This window comes from Chenopodium quinoa, unplaced genomic scaffold (genome assembly GCF_001683475.1).
Source record: "Chenopodium quinoa cultivar QQ74 unplaced genomic scaffold, ASM168347v1, whole genome shotgun sequence".
Classification (NCBI taxonomy): domain Eukaryota; kingdom Viridiplantae; phylum Streptophyta; class Magnoliopsida; order Caryophyllales; family Amaranthaceae; genus Chenopodium; species Chenopodium quinoa.
Window position 1 is genome coordinate 1,611,752 of NW_018745461.1, and position 20,149 is coordinate 1,631,900.

Below are 20,149 nucleotides of genomic sequence, written 5' to 3' on the forward strand. Positions count from 1 at the left end.
TTTGGTGTAACAAAATTTCAAATACATAAAATTATTACTACCTTTCTCTATTTCCTCTAACTCTTTCAAATTTTCTTCCACATCAACAATTGGCACTTCCTTAGCTCTAAGCCAATCTTGTGTGCAAAGTAACGCTTGAACCATCTTCAATACAAAAATATTACACAAATATGTATAAACAAAGTCATATTAAGATATAAACAAACTACAGTGAAGAGGGTTTAAGTATTTCATACAAGTTTTTCAAATGTAAATAGAGTTTCTTGTCCAATTCTCCTTGAATTCATACCTTATAATTAATGATGCAAAATTTTAACATTGGGAAAAATTGTTTTCCACCATTCACAAACCAAACAAAGAAAAATGGAAAAGATGAGAAAATTATTTTCCAGGAAAACATTTTATCTCAAACCAAAACTAAAGAACAAACAACTACAAACAAAAAACTTGTAGGTTTAAACTAAACTACTACAAACTGGAAAAATAAAGTTAGGTAGAAAACTAAAGTTGAGTTCGGTTGAAAATGTGCACTTAGTGGCATATTACGTCATATAGGATCCACATAGGAATTTCTTCGATGCCAATTGATAATGTTTTTAACTTTTAAAAGGGATGACACCAGCTGAAGGTCATAGGTAATAACATGTTTCAGCACTTGCATTTAAAAGGCGGATAGCAGGGAAACCGTAAACTCAACAGCCTCGCACTCTAAAAAAAAAATCATCATTCTTCTAAAAAAAAACCACTAAAATATGCCCGAAAACAGTCAAAAATCAAGAAGTTAATTATTTTGAACTAAAATGGATCCTCTTAATTATCATCAATATGTCTAGGCCAGAAGTTTTCCTCTTCTTTTCCTCTTATCCCTCCTTACAAAGCCTCTTCAAACTTACCTTGCTTACTGCAGCATTGATCCTTTTCCTTGTATTATCCTTCAAGACGTACTTATAAAAGCTTGATAATTGCTACCTCATTATTCTATGGATCGAATTGGTAGTGCAGTATGGGCAAAGGCAGCACTTCCCCCTCATTACCACCCTCGTATTCTCTTTCATCTGTCCAGCTCCTATATTTCACTACTTTTACCCTTCTATCATACTCCTCTGTATTTGGCCTTCCTTCAAGATCTTAATCTGTCGGGTTTTTTGCTGCAACAGGACCAACAATAGGCAAAACCAAGCACCCCATCTCCACTCCCGACAACCCCATCAACATTCACAATTTTCCATCCAGCCATCCCAAAAACCCCAGCTCACCACCCCAACCCACCCCACCCCACCCCACTGCCACCCCTTAACCCTTAACCCCCCACACCAGAACCGTACCACCGTAACCCCACCATAACCCCACCCCAACCCACCCTACCACACAAATTTTCGCACTAAATTAATCTTAATAATCATAATAAACACAAAATTTCAAACTAAATTTCGCACTTGAACCCTAAACCCTAAACTTCTTAATTCTTATGAACCCTAAACTCAAAAAAACCAAAAAAAAAAAAACAGAAATTCGAAAGAGATGAACTAAAAATAAGAAATTCAACATGCAAACATCAAACAATCATTAAAAGCAATTGAAAATTTGAAACAAGAATAAACATATAAATTCTCACACTTAATTTATTATTTCGAATTAAAAATACCAAAATTATAAGCAAATACTTACCAGATATTATCGGTGTGCATCGCCTGAGAGAATGAGGGAGGTGTCGGCAGTGGGCGGTGGCCGGAGCGAGTTGGGACAGCCGGACAGCCGCGTTGAGAAGTTGAGATTGAGGGAGGCTGAGAGAATCAGTTTGGGCTTAGGGAGTTAGGGTTAGAACTTAAAAATATGAAAGAGATTGAGGGAGGCTGAGAGAATCAGATATTTTCTTGTTTTTTTTTTTTTTTTTTTTTTTTTTTTAATTACGATTTTCCCGGGTTTCAGGTCCGGACCTGAAAACCCCGGGTTTGGACCGGGTCCGGACCGGGACCGGGAACCTGGATTTTTAAGAACCGGGACCGGACCTGAATCAACAGGTCCGGGTCAGGTCCGGTCCGGTTCAGGTCGGTTCAGGTCCGGTTTCAGATCCGGGCCAATTTTTGTACACCCCTACATATTAGTATACTACTACTCGTAGATGGTAATGCTAAACGACGTTACCTAACAGCACAAGGCCCACCATTAGCTTACTTTTTAAACTTTACTACTCGTAGATATTTTTTATTAATATTTCACTTTTGTCTCTTGAGATAAACCCAATTTGTTTATCCATGGGATAAATGGGGTCTCCTCCTCAATTTATATATGTAGGCAAATTTGCAAAAGAAGAAAAAAAAAACATGCAAAAAAAAAAAACTTTTAAAAGTTTTTTTTTTTTGTTTAAAACAGACTAGTCCTACTAATTCACTTAATTACACTCTTATTTCTTTTAATTAACCTCTAATTCTCATTTTACTACTTAATAATTAAATTAATTTATAAATTTAAAAGAAAAAAAAACCACCATCCCCACTCGGCCACCAACCAGCCACCCCATCCCCCTCCCTTGACAGCAGCCCCCTCCCCCATTTGAGTCGCTGCCTTGAACCCCTTTCTCGTTGCCCGGCAAGGGCTGTGCATCGGTCCAAAACCGGATCGGACCGGAACCCGAAATTGACATATTTTGGAGACCGGGACTAGACCATAATCAACCGGTCCGGTTTTGGACCAAAATGGACCTGTTACATTTTTTTATTTGCATTTTTGTATCTTAATATATACATACATTTTTAACGCCTTGTTTTGTTTGCGTGCTTTCCTATTTTACACCTAGAATTAATAAATTACAAGTTTTGTACCTAATTTTTTTGAAAAGTTAAACATAAAATTTAAAATTTTCACCAAAAAATTACAAAAATATACTTTCCGGTCCATTTCGGACCGGGAACCCTAATCCCCAATTTGTGAGGACCGAAGACCGACCCGGAATCCCCCAATCCGGTCCCGGTCAGTTTTCCGATCCAGGTCCATTTTTGCACACCCTTAGGCCAGGCAACCCATATCCCTTAGACCCTTACCCCCTCCTTTCTTCTTCATCAATTTCCTCCAAAAATTCCTAATTTCATCTTTCTATCTCCTAGCTCAATCATGGTTATCAATGACTTCTCCCTCTCAATTTCCTTAAATTATCTCACAATTAAAACCCTAATTCATCAATTGAAGACTTTAATTTCACCTTGAATCTCTTTCTCCTCCTTCCACGGGAAGAGGAGGACGACCCTTGCGGAATCCTTGCCTGCCCCGACATTTTTCGCGAGAAAGCACTTCACTCACCACTTGAACGGACCGAGGGGCCAGTTTGCCACGATTATTGTTGTAATCGACCTCCAATTGTGCAAACTCTAATTATTGTTCTCAACCTTTTTTGGAACACGATGTTGTATTTCGAGAATTCGTGGTCGAGTTGATTCTGGGTGTGGGTATTTTCGTGGTGGGCTGGCGATGGTAGGCTAGCCGGTGTTAGGTTATGGCTGGGGTGGTTTTCGTGGTTGGCTTGGATGGGGGCAGCGATTCTAGTGGCTTAGTCGGTGGGGGGGGTGCTGCTAGGGGAAGGGAAAGGGAGTGGGTGGCTGGCTGGTGCCTGGTGGTGGAGATGGTGGTTTTCGTTTTTTTTTTTAATTTATTTATAAACTAACTTAGAATTTTTATTATTAAATAGTTAAGTGAGAATTAGAGAGTAATTCGAAGTAATTAGTGGTTAATCAAGTGTATTAGAGGTACCAGGTTGTCATCTTCAACAAAAATTAGATGTGTTCGGGTTTTCTTTTAAAAAAAGCTTTTAAAAGGGTTTTTTCGCAAAGTGGTGGTGCATCTAAAAGGTTTTTTTTTTTTAAAATTAATTAATTAATTTATTTTTTTTTTTATCAAATTTGCCTTGTATATATGTTCTTCAAAATATAGTGTACCATTATAGTGTCCCATACTAAAAAAAAAAAAAGTAGAGTTTAATGCTTCAACAACCTTGACATTGATATAAGTATAACAAAAAAAATATGATTTTTAGTTGAATTAGTATTGCAATTAGTTACAATATACTACGTAATATTTAGAATAACCATGCATTGTACGATACTTAATCAAGTTAGTGTTAAGTGTCAACAAAAGTATGTCTTCTCTTCTTGAATTGTTATGCTTTTTTCCATGAAGTTGGCTATTCAACAAATAAATAATAATTCTATTTATCAATATTTATGGTCTTGGATGATTAATAATGATTTTTCTTTATAATTTGGCTACCTAATATATCAACTTACTTCTATTATGTCAATGTTAATAATTAACTATTGTTGCAATTTTGGTTCTTATTTATAATGATAATTACATGTCTCACAATGAAGGATATTTGAGATTTTTTGTGATGAGTTTTTTCAATACTTCTATGCTGGGATTAGTTACTAGTTCGAATTTAATACAAATTTATATCTTTTGGGAATTAGTTGGAATGTGCTAGTATCTAAATCAGCAAAATAGGATGATTCAACTAATTGTTAAATTGCACGGGATGAACTGTTCCATAATCATGCAAATAAAGATTTTGATTGTTGTTGGATCATGCATGCAAGATAGGCAAATTAATTGTTGTTGAATCATGCAAGGAGCTTGTTCTTAAAAATTGAGTAGCCACGATATAAGTAGATAATCTCATAATCAGCAACCACGATATAAGTAGGTAATCTCATAATCAGCAAAAAGCTATACTTGTTTAGTAACTCACCATAATTTCTTTTACTTGCTAAAAACATTTTAACAAAAAAAAAAAAAAAAAAAAATTTCTACATTGTTTTTTATTTTCTTCATCACGATACTTACTACTGTTGCTTCTCCACCTCCCTCTCTTACTAACCCTCCTCCTCCTCCTCCTCCTCCCCCATCACCGGATTTCGCAATCTTGGCGCTACAATGGCCCAAGGGGCTATGTAGAGCCACAACATGCAGTAAAGTCCCAACAGCCGGTCAGGGATTCTCTTTGCACGGCGCATGGCCTGTGGATAGCACCAGTCAATCCAAATTAAGATGCACCTCAGGGCCTAATAACGCAAGTGCATTACAGGTAGTATGATATTCGTATTATTAATACATCAAATTGTTACAATTTTAATCATTATTTATACTCGTAAATTGTTACAATTTTAATTATTTATACCTCTTTTAATATAGTTTCTTGCAAGTGACATGGCCATATATTGGCCAAGCTTTCAACAAAGCAACGCCAATTTTTGGAGATATGAGTGGAGAAAACATGGATCTTGTTCAAGTTTACCACTTGTAACTTGTTTTCAAAACAGTATAGACTTGACAAGAAGGCGTGCATCCACACTTCTATCAAGTCTGGTAAGAGCAGGTAGTGCATTTTACAAACTAAAAATAACATAATTGTATTTATTTAAATTATTAGAAGTCTTTTGTATTCTAATTATGTCTTTTGGTTACAGGTATTAACCCTTCTCCCACTATGGCATATCCTTTAAGACGATATTTGACGGGGATAAGCAATAGTGTTCATAATGACAGAATTTTTCAAATTAGATGCATGACATCTTCCACCACCAAGTATCTTGTGGAGATTCGCATCTGTGTTGACTGGCCGCTACGTAATTTAATCCGTTGCCCTGTATCTGCCCGCAACAAATATCTTGGTTGTGGAAATAATTCAAATAATATGATTATTTTGTATACTCCCTAGTTAGAATTATATTAGTCTAGGGTAAGATTAACGAGTAAGAAGATGTAATAAGACTCATAAATAATGTAGTTGTTAAAGTAGTTGATCTGATAATAAACATTTTCTGAATGCTGGAATTTATCTTCTCTTTTCTCTTTATGTTTTGAAAGAATAATCTTCTCTTTTCTAATTTTGTATAATGTGTTTAATGTCAATTTTGTATAGCCATGTGTTAGTTAACCCGACTTCCTTGCGAAAGCGTTAACATATGCAATTAGAACCTACGTTATAAATTTAAAGAGTAGTACTTGTTATTATGGCATGCAATGCATGCATCTTTCTAGCTGCTCGTCTTCTCCAACAACAATGGTACTGTCGAAGATCAACCTTAAGTAATTTTCGATTATTTTGTACTTATTGTCTAAAATATGATCAATAGTAAGTTTTTCATGGTTGAATTTCCAAGTGAATTGATTTGAGACAAGGAGTTTGAATACAGACGTTTTAATCCATCTAAAATTATAGATGAATTTTATTGCTTGTCAATTGTATTGTCTTTTGCAAATTTTTCTGCTTTTTAATTGATGCAGGGGTTATCATACAAGCTTTGAAGAATAATTATTCAGCAATTACAGAGGTACTAAACTCATTGGAATATATAACTAATCAGGAATCCTATATTAGTATATTACTATATACTGTATGTGTTATTGATCCGATCGACACAAAAGTATTGGGTGAGACTTAACTCTTACATTATATTGTTGTATTACAAGGGCTTAAATGTTCGTGTATGAAGCGTTGATAAACAATTCTTCGAGAGTAGATTCTACAGTCCTATTATAATCGCCTTTGTCGGTTTCTTTCTCCTCTATATTTCCCTGCCTCCTCCCTTTGGCCCTTAACAAGTAAAAATAGTATGGTATGCATTGATTCGACAAAATTGCAAGGACTTTTAGTCTCTTAGCTTAGCAGCTTGTTGGTTGTTCATTTGTATTCTTTTGAAAATTATAATTGTTTCCTTTAATGGTTTGCTCTTTTTGCCCTGTTACATTCTTGATATATAGAAGTGTTATATAATCTCTCAGTTGATAGTTTATTATGAACATTACAATCTCTCAATTGGTATTTTATGAACTTTATACTTTAGTCAATTTTCGCTAAATCTCAGTTTTCCGTCTTAACTCTTAAACACCAAGACATCATTAGCTAATCACATTTCGGCATCATATATGTACTCTATAACCATAATCCAAATGTTACATAATTTTGTATGTAAGTTGTAATGTTGTATACTATCAATTCCTTTTGTAAGATTATTTGAAAAAAATTATATATATCCCATACATTACTGATTAACAACAAATCAAGCAATTGATCGAAATTAATTAGTCTGGCCATCACAAATTTTGTACACTGATCCTGTTTAGCCAGATGCATGTTCTGATATTGTTTTGTTTTTTCTTTCTTTCTATATTAATTATTTTCATTTTCTGTGCAATTAATATAATTTGATATAGTAAGATGACTACATATTTAAGCTGTCATGTCTTTTTTTGTCACATGATTTAACTATTTTTGCTAAAAGTTTATAAAATTTTCTTGTGTAGGTCATACTTTGGTGCTGTCTTTTGTTATTTAACTCAAAAATCACTTCACTTGCTGTAAGCCATAATTTAAATTTTGTATAAGATACAAAAATCATATCCTCTTAAATTTTAGAAGTATGCAATTGCTAGATTGAATTTAACATCTTAATTTGTTTTGGATTCTCCCTAAAAATGAAATGAAGATTATTACTTTCTTGTTATGGCATGCATTCTTTCTGCTCCTCTTCCCCTACAATAATGGTAATGTCTAGGATTCGCCTTGTGTAATTTTCAATTATAGTATTGTTGTCGTTTACTAAATTTTCGGCTTTTTAATTGATGCAGGGGTTATCATACAAGCTTTGAAGTATGATTATTCAGCAACTACAGAGGTACTAAACTCATTGGAATGTAGACAGTCACAGAAAATCCGGCTCTTACAATCGAGTTTTAATTAATATCCTAGGTTGAGCAGAGGTTCTAATACAAGCATTTTTGTATGTTGTTTTGAAGTGTTTGGAGGAAGCTTGGAAAGTTCAATATGGTGGAGGGATCATACAAAATCCAGAATTCGATGATGGTATTGAAGAATGGACTGTTTTCGGGCCAGGGAAGATCCAAGAAAGGGTAACAAAAAGTGGGAACAAATTTATAGCAGCTATTAACAGGACACATCCTTCTGATGGCCTTTCTCAGAGGGTTTTGATTGAGAGTGGAAAACTTTATGCATTTTCAGGTAACATGAACTAACTTCATTTTCTTTAGGAATTCATAATTAAAGAGATTTGATTAAGCAAGTTGAAACTTCGTTATTATAACTAAATAGGAATAATTTGTTGTTGGCCCGACACAAAAGTATTGGGTGAGACTAAGGGTCTGTTCTCATACGTTGAAATTCAGTTCAGTTCAGTTCAGCTCAGCTCAGCTCAGTTCAGTTAAGTTCAATTCAGCTCAGTTCAGTTCGGCTAAGTTCAGTTCAATTCAGTTCAACTCCTAATTTACTTCTCTTATAAAATATTCATTTTAGTTCAGCTCAGTTCAGTCAATGAGAACATGCCCTAACTCGTAGTACAGTAAATTGTTGTATTCCAAAGGCTTAAATGTTCGTTTATGGAGCATTGATTAAAATTCTTTGAGAGTATGTTATACAGTCCTACTATACTCGGCTTTGTCGTTGTCTTTCTCCTCCATATTTCCCTGCCTCCTCCCTTTGTCTCTTAACAAGTATGGTACATGCATTGAATCGACAAAAATGCAAGGACTTTTAGTCTCTTAGCTAGCTAGTTGGTTGTTATTTTGTATTCTTTTGAAGATTATAATTGTTTCCTTTAGTGGTTTGTTCTTTTTTGGCCTGTTACATTTTTCCTCAATCTTATGCTTTACTATCTTTGATACATAGAAGTGTTACATAATCTCTCAGTTGGTAGTCTAATAGTCTATGAACATTTATTCACTTAAGTCGCCAATTTCATTTAAACCTTCACTGTATGTCCGTCTCAAATTATAACCACGAAGACATCACTAGCTAAATTAGATCATATAATACTAATTAGCTACAAATCAAACAATTAATCGATCGAAATTAATCCAGCCATCACAGATTTCACATCTTACTTGTTAGTTGACAAATGACATGCCACTAGTTTCATGCAATATAATTCATTCATCTCTTTATTAGAAGACTTATTAGATCATAAATTTTTTGATAAAATTATGATCAGCCTGAAATTTAACAGCATGGATACAAATAAGCGAGGGCAGTGAAATTGTAGCTGTTAAATTTAGAAGCACTTGTGGTAAATATCTCCATGGCGGTACTGTCATAGCCGAGCAAGGATGCTGGAGCATGCTTAAGGGTGGCATCGTTGCAAATTTTACTGGCACGGTTGATTTAACTTTTGAGGTAAATGTACTGCTGTCAAAAATGATTTTCCTAGGAGAAATAATTTCTGTGTAATTTTGAGAAATGGACCTGTTTTTATGCTTTTTAACTCTGTATTATGCAAGTTTCTAACAATTGTATATGCAGACTAATAACACATGTGTTGAAGTTTGGGTTGATAATGTATCGTTGCAACCGTTTACTAAGAAGCAATGGAGATTGCACCAAGAATCAACCATTGCAAAGGTAAAAAAAAAAAAAAAAAAAAAAAAAAAAAAAAAAAAAAAAAAAAAAAAAAAAAAAAAAAGGCAAACATATTTGAAGTTATATTGAATATTTACAGTCTTAATTTTCAGTTTTTAGTTGAGTGAAAATCAGGTAAATAGAACGAGCTGAGACTGAAATCATCGTTCATGTAGGTGAGAAAGCGTAAGGTGAAATTTCAAGTGACAAACGAAAAGAAGGTAGCAGTAAGAGGAGCAAAGATTACTCTGAAGCAAACAAAGGCAGGCTTTCCAATAGGATGTGAAATGAACCTGAATGTCTTAAATAGTACTAAGTACCGAGATTGGTTTATTGCCTCAAGATTCTCTGTCACTGCTTTTGGGAATGAAATGAAATGGTACTTCACAGAAGAAAAGACGCGAGGAAAAGAAAACTATACCATTCCTGATGCGATGCTAAAATTTTGTGAGCAGAACAACATTGATGTTCGAGGTCACAACATCTTTTGGGACGATCCAAAGTACCAACCCACTTGGTTAAATCTCAATATCAGCTCAAAGAAGTTGGAAAAACTAGTTGAAAAGAGGCTGAAATCGGTTGTTTTAAGGTATAAAGGGAGATTGATTCATTGGGATGTTATGAATGAGAACTTGCATTTTAGGTTCTATGAGAATAAACTTGGTAAAAATGCTTCAGCAGAGATCTATGCTAGAACTTATGAGCTTGATCAAAAGCCGATTTTGTTCATGAATGATTATAGCACGATAGAGGATAGCGAAGATGAAGAGTCAATGCCTGCAAAGTATGCCAGAAAGTTGAAAAGGGTTGTTTCATATTACAAGGAAAGGAGTAGTGGTAATAAGATGTTGCCTATGGGAATAGGGTTAGAATCGAGGTTTGCTCCTGGTCAGCCTAACTTTGCTTACATGAGAGCAGGAATAGACTTCTTAGCTTCAATGGGATTCCCTATTTGGCTTACTGAAGTCTTTGTTGATAAAGGCGCGAACCAGGTACAATCATTGACTCTTGTTGCAAGTCTATTAAACACACATTCATATACAAGTACTTCTTAAAAATTATAATTTGTGCTTAATGGGATCAGGACAAAATATAATGATCTATGCATTTGCATTCTTTATGTTCACTGATAGCGCGAAAGAGTGGCAGAGTGCATCATCTCAAAATTAAGGAATACACATAATTTGTGAATCTGAAATCTTTATATTCTAATATGTAAAGCAACAGTATTACACATATCAGTGTATAGTATGTGACAGTTTAATTTATATGTCCAAAACTGTTATAAGCAGGCAGAGTATCTAGAGGAAGTTTTGAGGGAGGGATACTCACACCCTGGTGTCAAAGGAATTGTGATATGGCCCACTTCGCCGTTCAGCAAGGAGTGCAAGATGTGTTTGATTGACATTGATCAAGACTTTAAGACCACACCAACCGGAGATGTAATTGATAAGCTGATCGAGGAATTGTGGAGCTCGAAACCATTGAAGATTTCAACCAATGGACATGGGTTTTCTGAAGAAGTAGTGTTGCTTGTTGGGGATTATGAAGTTACTGTAAGGCATCCTGAATCAAATTCTTGTACTAAGTTAAAACTCAAGGTTACTGAAGATGAATCAGCACAGTTTGTGAATGTTCTACTAGACAAGAATGATGCATGTGTTCCCAATATTAATAACTAAATTTGGAAATTTGAATTGTAGACATGTTGCAATACTCGCAAATAACAAGTAGATGTGTTTTGCAGTTTTGTCTATTATTAAAACTATAGCTACATATTGCATAAAACAACTTGCATGGAAGCGGTCCACATTTTTAGTACTAGAACCGAGAATATTTCAACCCAAGTAAATTCTACCCAAACGAGTCTTGCCTATAATTGACCCAATTGTGATCAAATTGTTGTGATGTGGAACTCAATAGTCACCTATAATGAAATTGGTCTTAAATTATTTGCACCAAAAAAATTGGTCTTACATTATCATGCTAAAGTAAATCTTCTATCTGTGGAATCCACATGAACACTGATGGGTTAGTAAAGTATATGACGTGTATAATTTTAATTGATATGACTAAGGGCATGTTCTCTTACGTTGAAATTCAATTCAGTTCAGCTCAGTTCCGTTCCGTTCCGCTCCTAATTTCCTTCTCTTATAAAATATTCATTTCATTTCATTTCAGTTTAGCTCATTTCAGTTCAGCTAATTTCAGTCAATGAGAACAGGCCCTAATACCCAATTACTTAACCGAGATTAAAATTTGAAAATTGAACCTAAAATATATGGACACATTTTGACTTTATTAGAAAATAAATCTTTCTTGATTTTTTATATATATATAAAAAAAAGGATTTTTTTTATAAAGTAAATATCGTGGGAGTAGAACATAAAATCACTCAACTCAACTAGACTCAACTCCGAAATCAGCCCAAATGAGATTTCCATGCATCAGTTGCTCGGACCAATTCTATTCCACATGAGTTAAAATAATACAATACTACAACATTACCCATTAAGGAAAATGTTATACATAGCTCTTAGGGATACATATAAGCATTAATTAAAGTATGAAAACATTAAAAAGATTTTTTTATAAAATAAACATTGTGGGACTAGAACAAAGAATCACTCAACTCAACTAGATTCAACTCCGAAATCAGCCCAAATGAGATTTCCATGCATCAGTTATTGCTTTCATGTGTCTCAGGCCTCAAATGGAAGTTGCATCTTTTTACTAAGGCCTTTCTTTTTCCTCCTCAAGAGCTTCTTAAAAGGTCCACCTGTGGTTTTTGGTATGGTACAATAGCCAAAGGACCCAAAGCAATGTCATCGTTTATCTTTGCAGCAACGTTACCAGTATTTTGTGAACCAGAATGATGGTTGGTACATATAATTTCCTTGGTTTTTGGTGATTCAAGTTGATCAGGTTCATCAGTATATTGCATTTGGTCCAGCAGAGAGGACCTTTGGCTAGCTAGCTTTTTCTCAGATTCCGGGGTTGAGGTAACACCAGGAGCACTCCTAGTTGGAGTGGAGATGAATTTGTCAGAAATCACAGCATCTTGTGATGAGGCCATTGCTTCCTTCTTGGCACTCTGCTAGCTTCTCTGAAGCTCCTGATATTTCACATTCCTACAAACCATTTCATATTTCAGTTCAAATTTCAACAAGGAATAATGGATCCATTCATATATACTATTCTATAAACATATTCAAACATGTTTTTCCCTGTATGAACTTAGGGGCCTTCGTCTACAAGTTTCAAGGTGAAGAACAAAGTTATACATGTTGTCTTCCCATTGGAGTATAGATATGCAGGCATTTATTTTTGCTAACACCTTCTATTTCCTTTTTTTATGTACATGTAGATGAAAGGAATATAACTTACATTTCTAAGTTGCTTTTTGCCTTGATCGAGATGTTTCATGGTATCCGCCTTTTGCACCCTGATATCAACAAATTAGTAGTTCAAACAGCAGTTTTAAAAGCTCAAGATAATTCAAATTAATCAACACGATTGCAAAAGTCTACCAGAGTTCTGCCAAGTGCAAATGTGACAAAGACAGTTAAGTATACCTCTTTAGTTGGACCTGCAAATAATTGTGGCATTTTGCCTCCAACTCTTCACAATGATTCTCCTTATTCTTCATCTCTTCCAGTAAGGATGCAATCTTTTGGTGGGATTCATCCATTCTAGAATTGACTGCCAAAAGCTTCAAATTCAGATCTTCATTTCCCATCTTGTAAATTTCAAATTGTTCCTCAATCATTTCCTTAGAGTGCTTCAAGGCCTCTATTTCTGATCTCAAACTTGCAACAGTACTTTCAGAATCCTGAAGTAGATTTCTCAAGGATTTGTACTCTAATGCATGCTTTTCAGAATCTACATCTTGTGAAATCACAGTGCTCGACCAATTGAGCTAATAAGCTTCCAACACAACAAACAAAAAGACTACCTCATAAATTGATGATCATCCCCTCTTGCCACAGGAACTCTAGCCTCTGCCATAATAGATGGATCACTTAGACCTAATAGACAGTGGCAAATGAGATTTCATGCATCAGTTGCTCAAGACCAATTCTATTCCACATAATCTATATCTATACTTAGTATTTAAAAACTATAACCAAGAAACTAAGAAAGACACATGTCCCATCCATTTTATTACACTTCTCTAACCATAGTGCCACATATCATCTTACACTATTAATTTTTTATTACACCATTTTTTTTTTCTTTCATTAAACTTATAGTACTTTATTTTTCATATACACTTCATCTTCATTTTCATCTCTCCCCTTTAATTCAACCTTTTCCTATTCTCTTTAATTTTAGCCCTTCCACCTTCTTTTTAAGCCCGATTAAAGTTCTAAAATTTTAATTTCTTTAATCATGTTTCCGATTACATATTATACCCTATAATGACTTACTGATATTTCCTCACTTATCTCTCAATACAATTTTATATGAATAACCCGATATTTCCTCACTTATCTCTCAATACAATTTTATATGAATAACCCGTGCATTGCACGGGCCACAAGACTAGTTTAAAATAATACAACACTATAACATTATTAATTAAGTATGAAAACATTAAAACACTTTCTTCAAAAATAACTTATAAAGCAAATTAGTTTCGTCTTAAACTGATACATACTTGACACTTATAAAGCAAATAGGATGTCTTTTTAACTGACATTGCCACATACTTGAACTAATCAGGCAAAAGTTTTAGCTATAAAACTAAATAAATAGGATGTCTGATAATAAAGACAATAGGAAATACTTACAATATGCGAGACCATCCAAACCACAATTTGAAGCAAATCCATACATAATCCAGAACATGATGAGATGATACATTATTAACTCCTGATCACTCTCCTTCACAGAGGGAATAGACTCTCTACATAACTGAAGCAGTAACCAACTTTTACACTCAAATCTCGACACTGGCTTGTTCTGGGATCATAAACCCACAGCGTATCAGCAATTTTGACCAGGAGATCACCATCCAGCCGTGATCCAACGGCATATGGACCATATTGTACATGGATAGGTGAAGTTACAAACAAGCACTGCCATGCTATTGGAGCTCCCAAATTGTCAAATTCAGTAACCACCCAGATTTCAATGCTACCCACTTGCTCGAGATTCTGGGTAACATATAGCGCAAGGAATTCTTTGTAAAGACCAATTTCCCATTTGGACCCATTATATAAATGCAAACTGGGCTGAACAACCCCTTGTGGTGCATCAGATAACTTAAATGTCTCGGTACTTAAATGAAATGAAAGGATCCAGTCCTTGGTTCCGTCTCCAGTAGACAAGGAGGCAATCCAATAATAAACACCATTTACAAACGTATCCATGGTCGAAGGTGAGACAATAGCAAGGCCAGGGCCACGAGCACCCAAGTAAATTGGCTGATTACTAAGCCTCTTCCATGAGTTGGTGCTCAGTGAGTAAATATCATAAGCCAAACTTATGTATGAGTCAGGGTCACACACAATACAAGATGTTGCCAAAATCTTGAAATCGTTAGACATAGCATCGTACATGAAGCCACGAACAACATGACCGCCTTGGGGGAACCGTTGATCTGGGGCTTTTGGATATGCAACAATCTTAAAATCTCTTGTGGCTGGATTCCATAAGCCAAGACGGTATTCATAGAGATCATAGCCACTCCGTTCTTTATGAAACAATATAATTTCGAAGCAAATAATGCCATTTGCAGTGCCTTTACAAAGAGCTTTCACTATTACATTTGGATCAACAGTAAGAACATAATTTCTATCACGTTCAACATCTGATATCAAATTCAAAAGAACGTCACCCCCTTGGTGTTTAGATAAAAGATAGCACCGATCTCCACATGCTAAATCATGATACCAAATGAGGAGTGGCACATCGCCATCTGCTTTGTGGATTGCATACTGAGCACGGTGGTGTGTCAAAATGAAGCTAAAATCGTCAATGAGGGCACACCATGACCTGCAGACGCATCTTAATCGCAACAAGTCTTTTACAGGCAGCCTTGAAAAGATACCCCCTAACAAATCATTTGGAAGAAGAATGTAGTTTGTTTCCCCGGCATTCATTTGACTACAACTTTTAAAATTGGGTGCTTTCTCAGCCAAAATTTCAATTTATATCTCTCCAAACCTAATTAAAAATTAAAACCAAATTATACATAAGAAATTCTTCAGCCTCAAAACCCGATTGAGAAACAGGTTTTTATCATTAACAATTGAGTTTATCATCACAGCTATTCAACAAAAAAAAAGATGATTTGATACGAGTAAACCATTAAATCACCTAAAAAAAAAAGCATTAACTTTTCCAATAGCAAACAACAACTATTCATTTCGATGCGAAAATTTGACGATTGCTAGCAATAACAAACATCAAATTGATGCAATAACAAGACACAATTCATCAATTCAAAAAAAAAAAAAGACACAATTTATCAATCGTCAGTATTGTTCGATACCAAAATTCATATCATCGAAAGAATCCTAAATAACCAAATACGACTATAGAATTAACATATATATACCCACAAATAGCAAATTTTAGAAAAACAAACGAATCAAATTAAGGCAAATTGAAAACCATCAATAAAATTACATGCACAGTGATATTCGAAAGTACCTGCAAATTTTGGTGCTTTCATGAAATTGAAATCGCAAATCCACTTGAAATTGTCACAACAACTGCAATCACTAACTGGAGATTTTGTGAATTTGAGGAGAGAAAGAGAATTTGAAGAGAGAGAGAAAGAGAGAAAATGCTCAATTGTGTCAAAATGAAATAAGTTGTCTATTCCACTCAATGAGTCAATGTAATTCCGTAAATAAGGTGGTGAAAAGGTAAATAAATTAACCACAGCACATTTTCACAAAGGTTTATATGCGGTTTGAACCTTGTCCTTCTAAGGTTTTCCCGTATGTTCTTTCGGACAAAGTTGCTTTGAATTTTTTTTTGAGGGGAAAGTTGCTTTGAACCTTGATTAATAATAACACACTAACGTTTCCTAAAAAAAATGTTTTATATACGGCAACGCACCATACGGCCAGCCACAAAAACTTTTTAAAATTTTTTTCTCTTTTTTCTCTCCTCTCCTCCACTTTCTCATCCTTAAAGCAAGACTTCATGCTCCAACCCAGATCGTCGTCGACCTCTTCTCCAACTCTAATCGCCGTTGACTTCTTTCTACTTAGCTCGTGGTCGTCGTGAACCTCTTCGTACTCCATCGTCGAAAAACAACTTAGAGGTTTTTTAAGGCTAAATTCAGCCATAAAAACTCTAGATCTAGTGTTTTCATGGTCGAATTTGGCCTTTTTAGCCTATTTGAAGTGAAATTTGAAGCCATTGTTAATAATTAAGGTATTTGTTAGATTTGATTTTTTTTTTTCCGGTTTGGTTTGTGTTTTGGTTGGATTTTGGTTTGTTGTTGCGCGTGGTGGTTAGGGTGGGTTGGATTTGGGTTTGTTGTTGCGCGTGGTGGTTAGGGTTGGTTGGATTTGGGTTTGTTGCTGCGCGTGGTGGTTAGGCTGGGTTGGGTTAGTTTTGGGTGTGGGTTCGAGTTTGGTCAGTGTTAGGGTGGATACGTATCAGGGCTAGGTGTGGGTTGCTGGGCGTGGTTGATGGTGGCGTGGTGGTTAGGGTGGTTTTGGGTTCGAATTTCGTGGCAACAGCGTGGTTGCTGGTGGTTAGGGTGGGTTTTGGGTGTGGGTTCCGGTTAGGTTGGGTGGATCGGATCTGGTGCTGCAGCTGGTGGCGTGGGCAGTGGGTACGGGAGGTGGTGGTGGTGGTGTGGTGGAGTTTAAGGCTTTGAGGTGGTGTAGGATTAGGGGTTACTAGGTCCGATCAGGGTTACTTGGTCAGGAGTTACTAGGTCCGGTCAGGGGTTACTTGAAGGATTACTAGATGGGTTACGTAAGTGGGGTTACTAGAGGGGTCACTTTAGGGGGTTACTCTAGTGGTTACTAATGTGACACCCGGCCGCACCGTACGGCTGGCTGCACCAGAAACGCACTGAAAAGTGTGTATATACGCCTAAAAAAAATAATAGGAAAGATGGAAGTTATTAAAAAAAATGATGGAAGTTATTTAATGGGAGGTTATAGCTAAAAAAATAAATCTAAATTCTTGAGAGTTCAGGATTGAGGTTTTGGAAAAACCTCACTCTGTAATTATATTATACTTCATAAATTTTTTTTAATTTTTTTTGCTATAACCTCTAAAATCTTTTTTTTTTTTTTTTTTGCTATTAACTGATATTATACTTCGTAGAAAAAAAAAATTCTTATTGTTGAGAGTGATCGAACGAACACGACTACACGAGTTCTCCTACCAAGTGTAGTGCCAAATCAACAGCCAATTGGTACCACTCGACGATGTTGTATTACATAAACAAGTTAAACCAAACGGCATCATGGAATTGAATTGATGGATGTTGGGTACTGTTATTTCGGATGATATACTACAAGAGGGGGGGTGAATTGTAGTATGTTCCTAGTGCCTACTTTTCGCAGAATATAAAACTAATTACTGTTAGGAACTTAGACAATGCAAAGCGGATTTTACGAGGAAACCATCCAGGGCCCAACTGGAAGTAAAACCTCGACCCTCCAAGGGATTTCAAGCCAAACCAATCTACTATAATAGGGTAAACACCAAATTACAACCTATTATACTCAGACCTTTACTCACAAGTTCCTGCTCGGAAAACTTGCTAGTCGATAGGACCCTATCCTACCCAATCTAAGTCCCACACTTAGATTCACTCGTACTACCAAAGTACTACCCACTCGGCTTCACACTAGAAGCTCAATCGGCTTCACCCTAGAAGCTCACACATTGCACTCTTACAATACAATTATAACGAGAATCCTCACGAACTCTCACACCCCAATACATAAAACACTCTAAACCCTTTTTCTCGTTTACAAGATCTCAAAGAATATCTCTAAATACATATCAATGAATAAAGAGATAAAACTAATATGCTGGACACTTCTAGATCTATCTAGAACTTACTATACGAACTGAAACCAAACCTGATTAGAACTTTGACCTGGAGGTTTGACTTAGCTTCGTGGTGAAGGATGAAACCATTAAGCACGACCACTAAGCTTCATCAGCCTCAACTTTGAATGAATACATATGAGCATATTTATAGTACACCCAAATCATCCTTTTCGTAAAAGATAAGTTTTATTAAAAGATAGAAATAAAAGATATTTTCCAAAAATAAATTTTCCAAAAATATATCTTTTGTTAAGAATATATTCTATCAATAATAATAAGATATATTTACCATAAAATCAGATTTTATCTAAATATTATATTTTCCAATTATACTAATATATCTTTTAACAAAAGATATACTTACCATATCTTTTATAAAAGATATACGAGTACTTGCCATATCTTTTTATAAAAGATATACTTACCATGTCTTTTTACAAAAGATATATTTACCATATCTTTTAACAAAAGATATACTTGCCATAAAATTAGATTTTATTTAAAACTTATTTTGCTGAAAATATTTTTCAAAAATAACTTATCTTTTTCCAAAGGGATTTATTAGAGTGACCGTTGTCAGCGGACTGGGACTATTTCAAGGAAGCACGAATTACCACTCAATAACATACTCGAGGTCGAGTTGTTTGATGTGTGGGGGATAGATTTCATGGGACCATTCCCTTCCTCCTATGGTAATCGATATATTCTAGTAGCTGTTGATTATGTCTCAAAGTGGGTTGAAGCAATCGCAACTCCGACCAATGATGCTCGTGTGGTAAGTTAGTTCTCTAAGAAAGTTATTTTTCCTCGATTTGGTTTACCACATGTGTTAATCAGTGACAGGGGAACACATTTCTTGGAGAATCGGTTTGAAGCAATGCTGAAAAAGTATGGAGTGCAACACAGGGTTGGAATTGGCTATCACCCACAAACTAGCGGTCAAGTTGAGGTATCCAACCGAGAAATAAAGTCTATTTTGGAGAAAACAGTCGCTAGAACAAGAAAAGATTGGTCTGTTAAGATCGATGATGTGTTATGGGCATACCGAACGATATTCAAAACGCCTATTGGTACCACTCCATATAGATTGGTGTATGGAAAGGCATGTCACTTACCCGTCGAACTAGAACACCGAGCATTTTGGGCCATCAAGAGTTTAAATTTCGATGCTCAAGCAGCGGGTGAAAAGAGATTGTTACAGTTAAATGAGCTAGATGAGCTTCGCCTTGAAGCTTATGAGAGTTCAAAGTATTACAAGGAAAGAACAAAAAGGTGGCATGACAAGGGTCTCGTGAGAAGAGAATTCAAAGAAGGAGATCAAGTCCTCTTATTCAACTCAAGATTGAAGCTATTCTCTGGTAAGCTTCGTTCTAGGTGGTCGGGGCCATTCAAGATTTGTAAAGTCTACCCCTATGGCACTATTGAATTATGGAACAAAGATGGTGACACTTTTAAGGTGAATGGCCAAAGATTAAAACACTACCGAGTTGGTGACCCAATCGATGAGAGAGTAAACATCACACTCTCTAATCCGGCAAAAGAAAGTTGAGAAAAAAGGTGGTCGAGCTTATGAACATATAAACAAGCTCTTACGGGAGGCAACCCGCCTTTATTTTATTTTTATTTTATTTTAATTTTTTCTTCCTTAATTTTCCTGTCTAAGAGAATGTCAAGAGAATTACAGTGCCATACTCATCGTTACAAATG

General features: G+C 35.5%; 2 protein-coding genes and 1 long non-coding RNA gene across 5 annotated transcripts; 2 read left to right on the top strand and 1 right to left on the bottom strand.

Annotated features, from left to right (window-relative positions):
• The first annotated feature begins 4,391 nt into the window (after nt 1–4,391).
• On the top strand, nt 4,392–5,823 carry LOC110714893. Its single transcript, XR_002510168.1, has 3 exons — nt 4,392–5,074; nt 5,182–5,365; nt 5,457–5,823. It is a non-coding gene; the product is annotated as an uncharacterized LOC110714893 (long non-coding RNA).
• A 1,535-nt stretch (nt 5,824–7,358) lies between these two features.
• Nucleotides 7,359–11,343, top strand: LOC110714921 (endo-1,4-beta-xylanase A-like). The gene is made up of 7 exons (XM_021893476.1): nt 7,359–7,536; nt 7,621–7,667; nt 7,789–8,011; nt 9,012–9,178; nt 9,305–9,403; nt 9,577–10,392; nt 10,693–11,343. The coding sequence occupies exons 1-7, from the start codon at nt 7,473–7,475 to the stop codon at nt 11,080–11,082; spliced, it is 1,806 nt and encodes a 601-aa protein (XP_021749168.1). The 5' UTR covers nt 7,359–7,472; the 3' UTR covers nt 11,083–11,343.
• A 543-nt stretch (nt 11,344–11,886) lies between these two features.
• On the bottom strand, nt 11,887–17,565 carry LOC110714767 (F-box/kelch-repeat protein At3g23880-like). 3 transcript variants are annotated; one of them, XM_021893317.1, is made up of 6 exons: nt 16,061–17,562; nt 14,194–15,571; nt 13,356–13,428; nt 12,976–13,232; nt 12,788–12,845; nt 11,887–12,531 (listed from the first exon to the last, which is right to left on the bottom strand). In XM_021893317.1, exon 2 carries the CDS (start codon nt 15,505–15,507, stop codon nt 14,290–14,292), a length of 1,218 nt encoding a protein of 405 aa, XP_021749009.1. In that variant the 5' UTR covers nt 15,508–15,571; nt 16,061–17,562; the 3' UTR covers nt 11,887–12,531; nt 12,788–12,845; nt 12,976–13,232; nt 13,356–13,428; nt 14,194–14,289. The 3 variants fall into 3 exon arrangements, with proteins under 3 accessions (XP_021749009.1, XP_021749010.1, XP_021749008.1); XM_021893318.1 differs by having other exon boundaries at nt 12,976–13,401; nt 16,061–17,565; XM_021893316.1 differs by having other exon boundaries at nt 12,976–13,428.
• Nucleotides 17,566–20,149: the final 2,584 nt, after the last annotated feature.

Bases quoted from the DNA above. Each gene is read 5' to 3' on its own strand.
- LOC110714921 (XM_021893476.1), top strand. From the start codon at position 7,473: ATGAAGATTATTACTTTCTTGTTATGGCATGCATTCTTTCTGCTCCTC. The intron at 7,668-7,788 runs GTACTAAACTCA...GTTGTTTTGAAG, and splicing joins ATTATTCAGCAACTACAGAG to TGTTTGGAGGAAGCTTGGAA. The intron at 9,179-9,304 runs GTAAATGTACTG...TTGTATATGCAG, and splicing joins CGGTTGATTTAACTTTTGAG to ACTAATAACACATGTGTTGA.
- LOC110714767 (XM_021893318.1), bottom strand. From the start codon at position 15,507: ATGAATGCCGGGGAAACAAACTACATTCTTCTTCCAAATGATTTGTTA.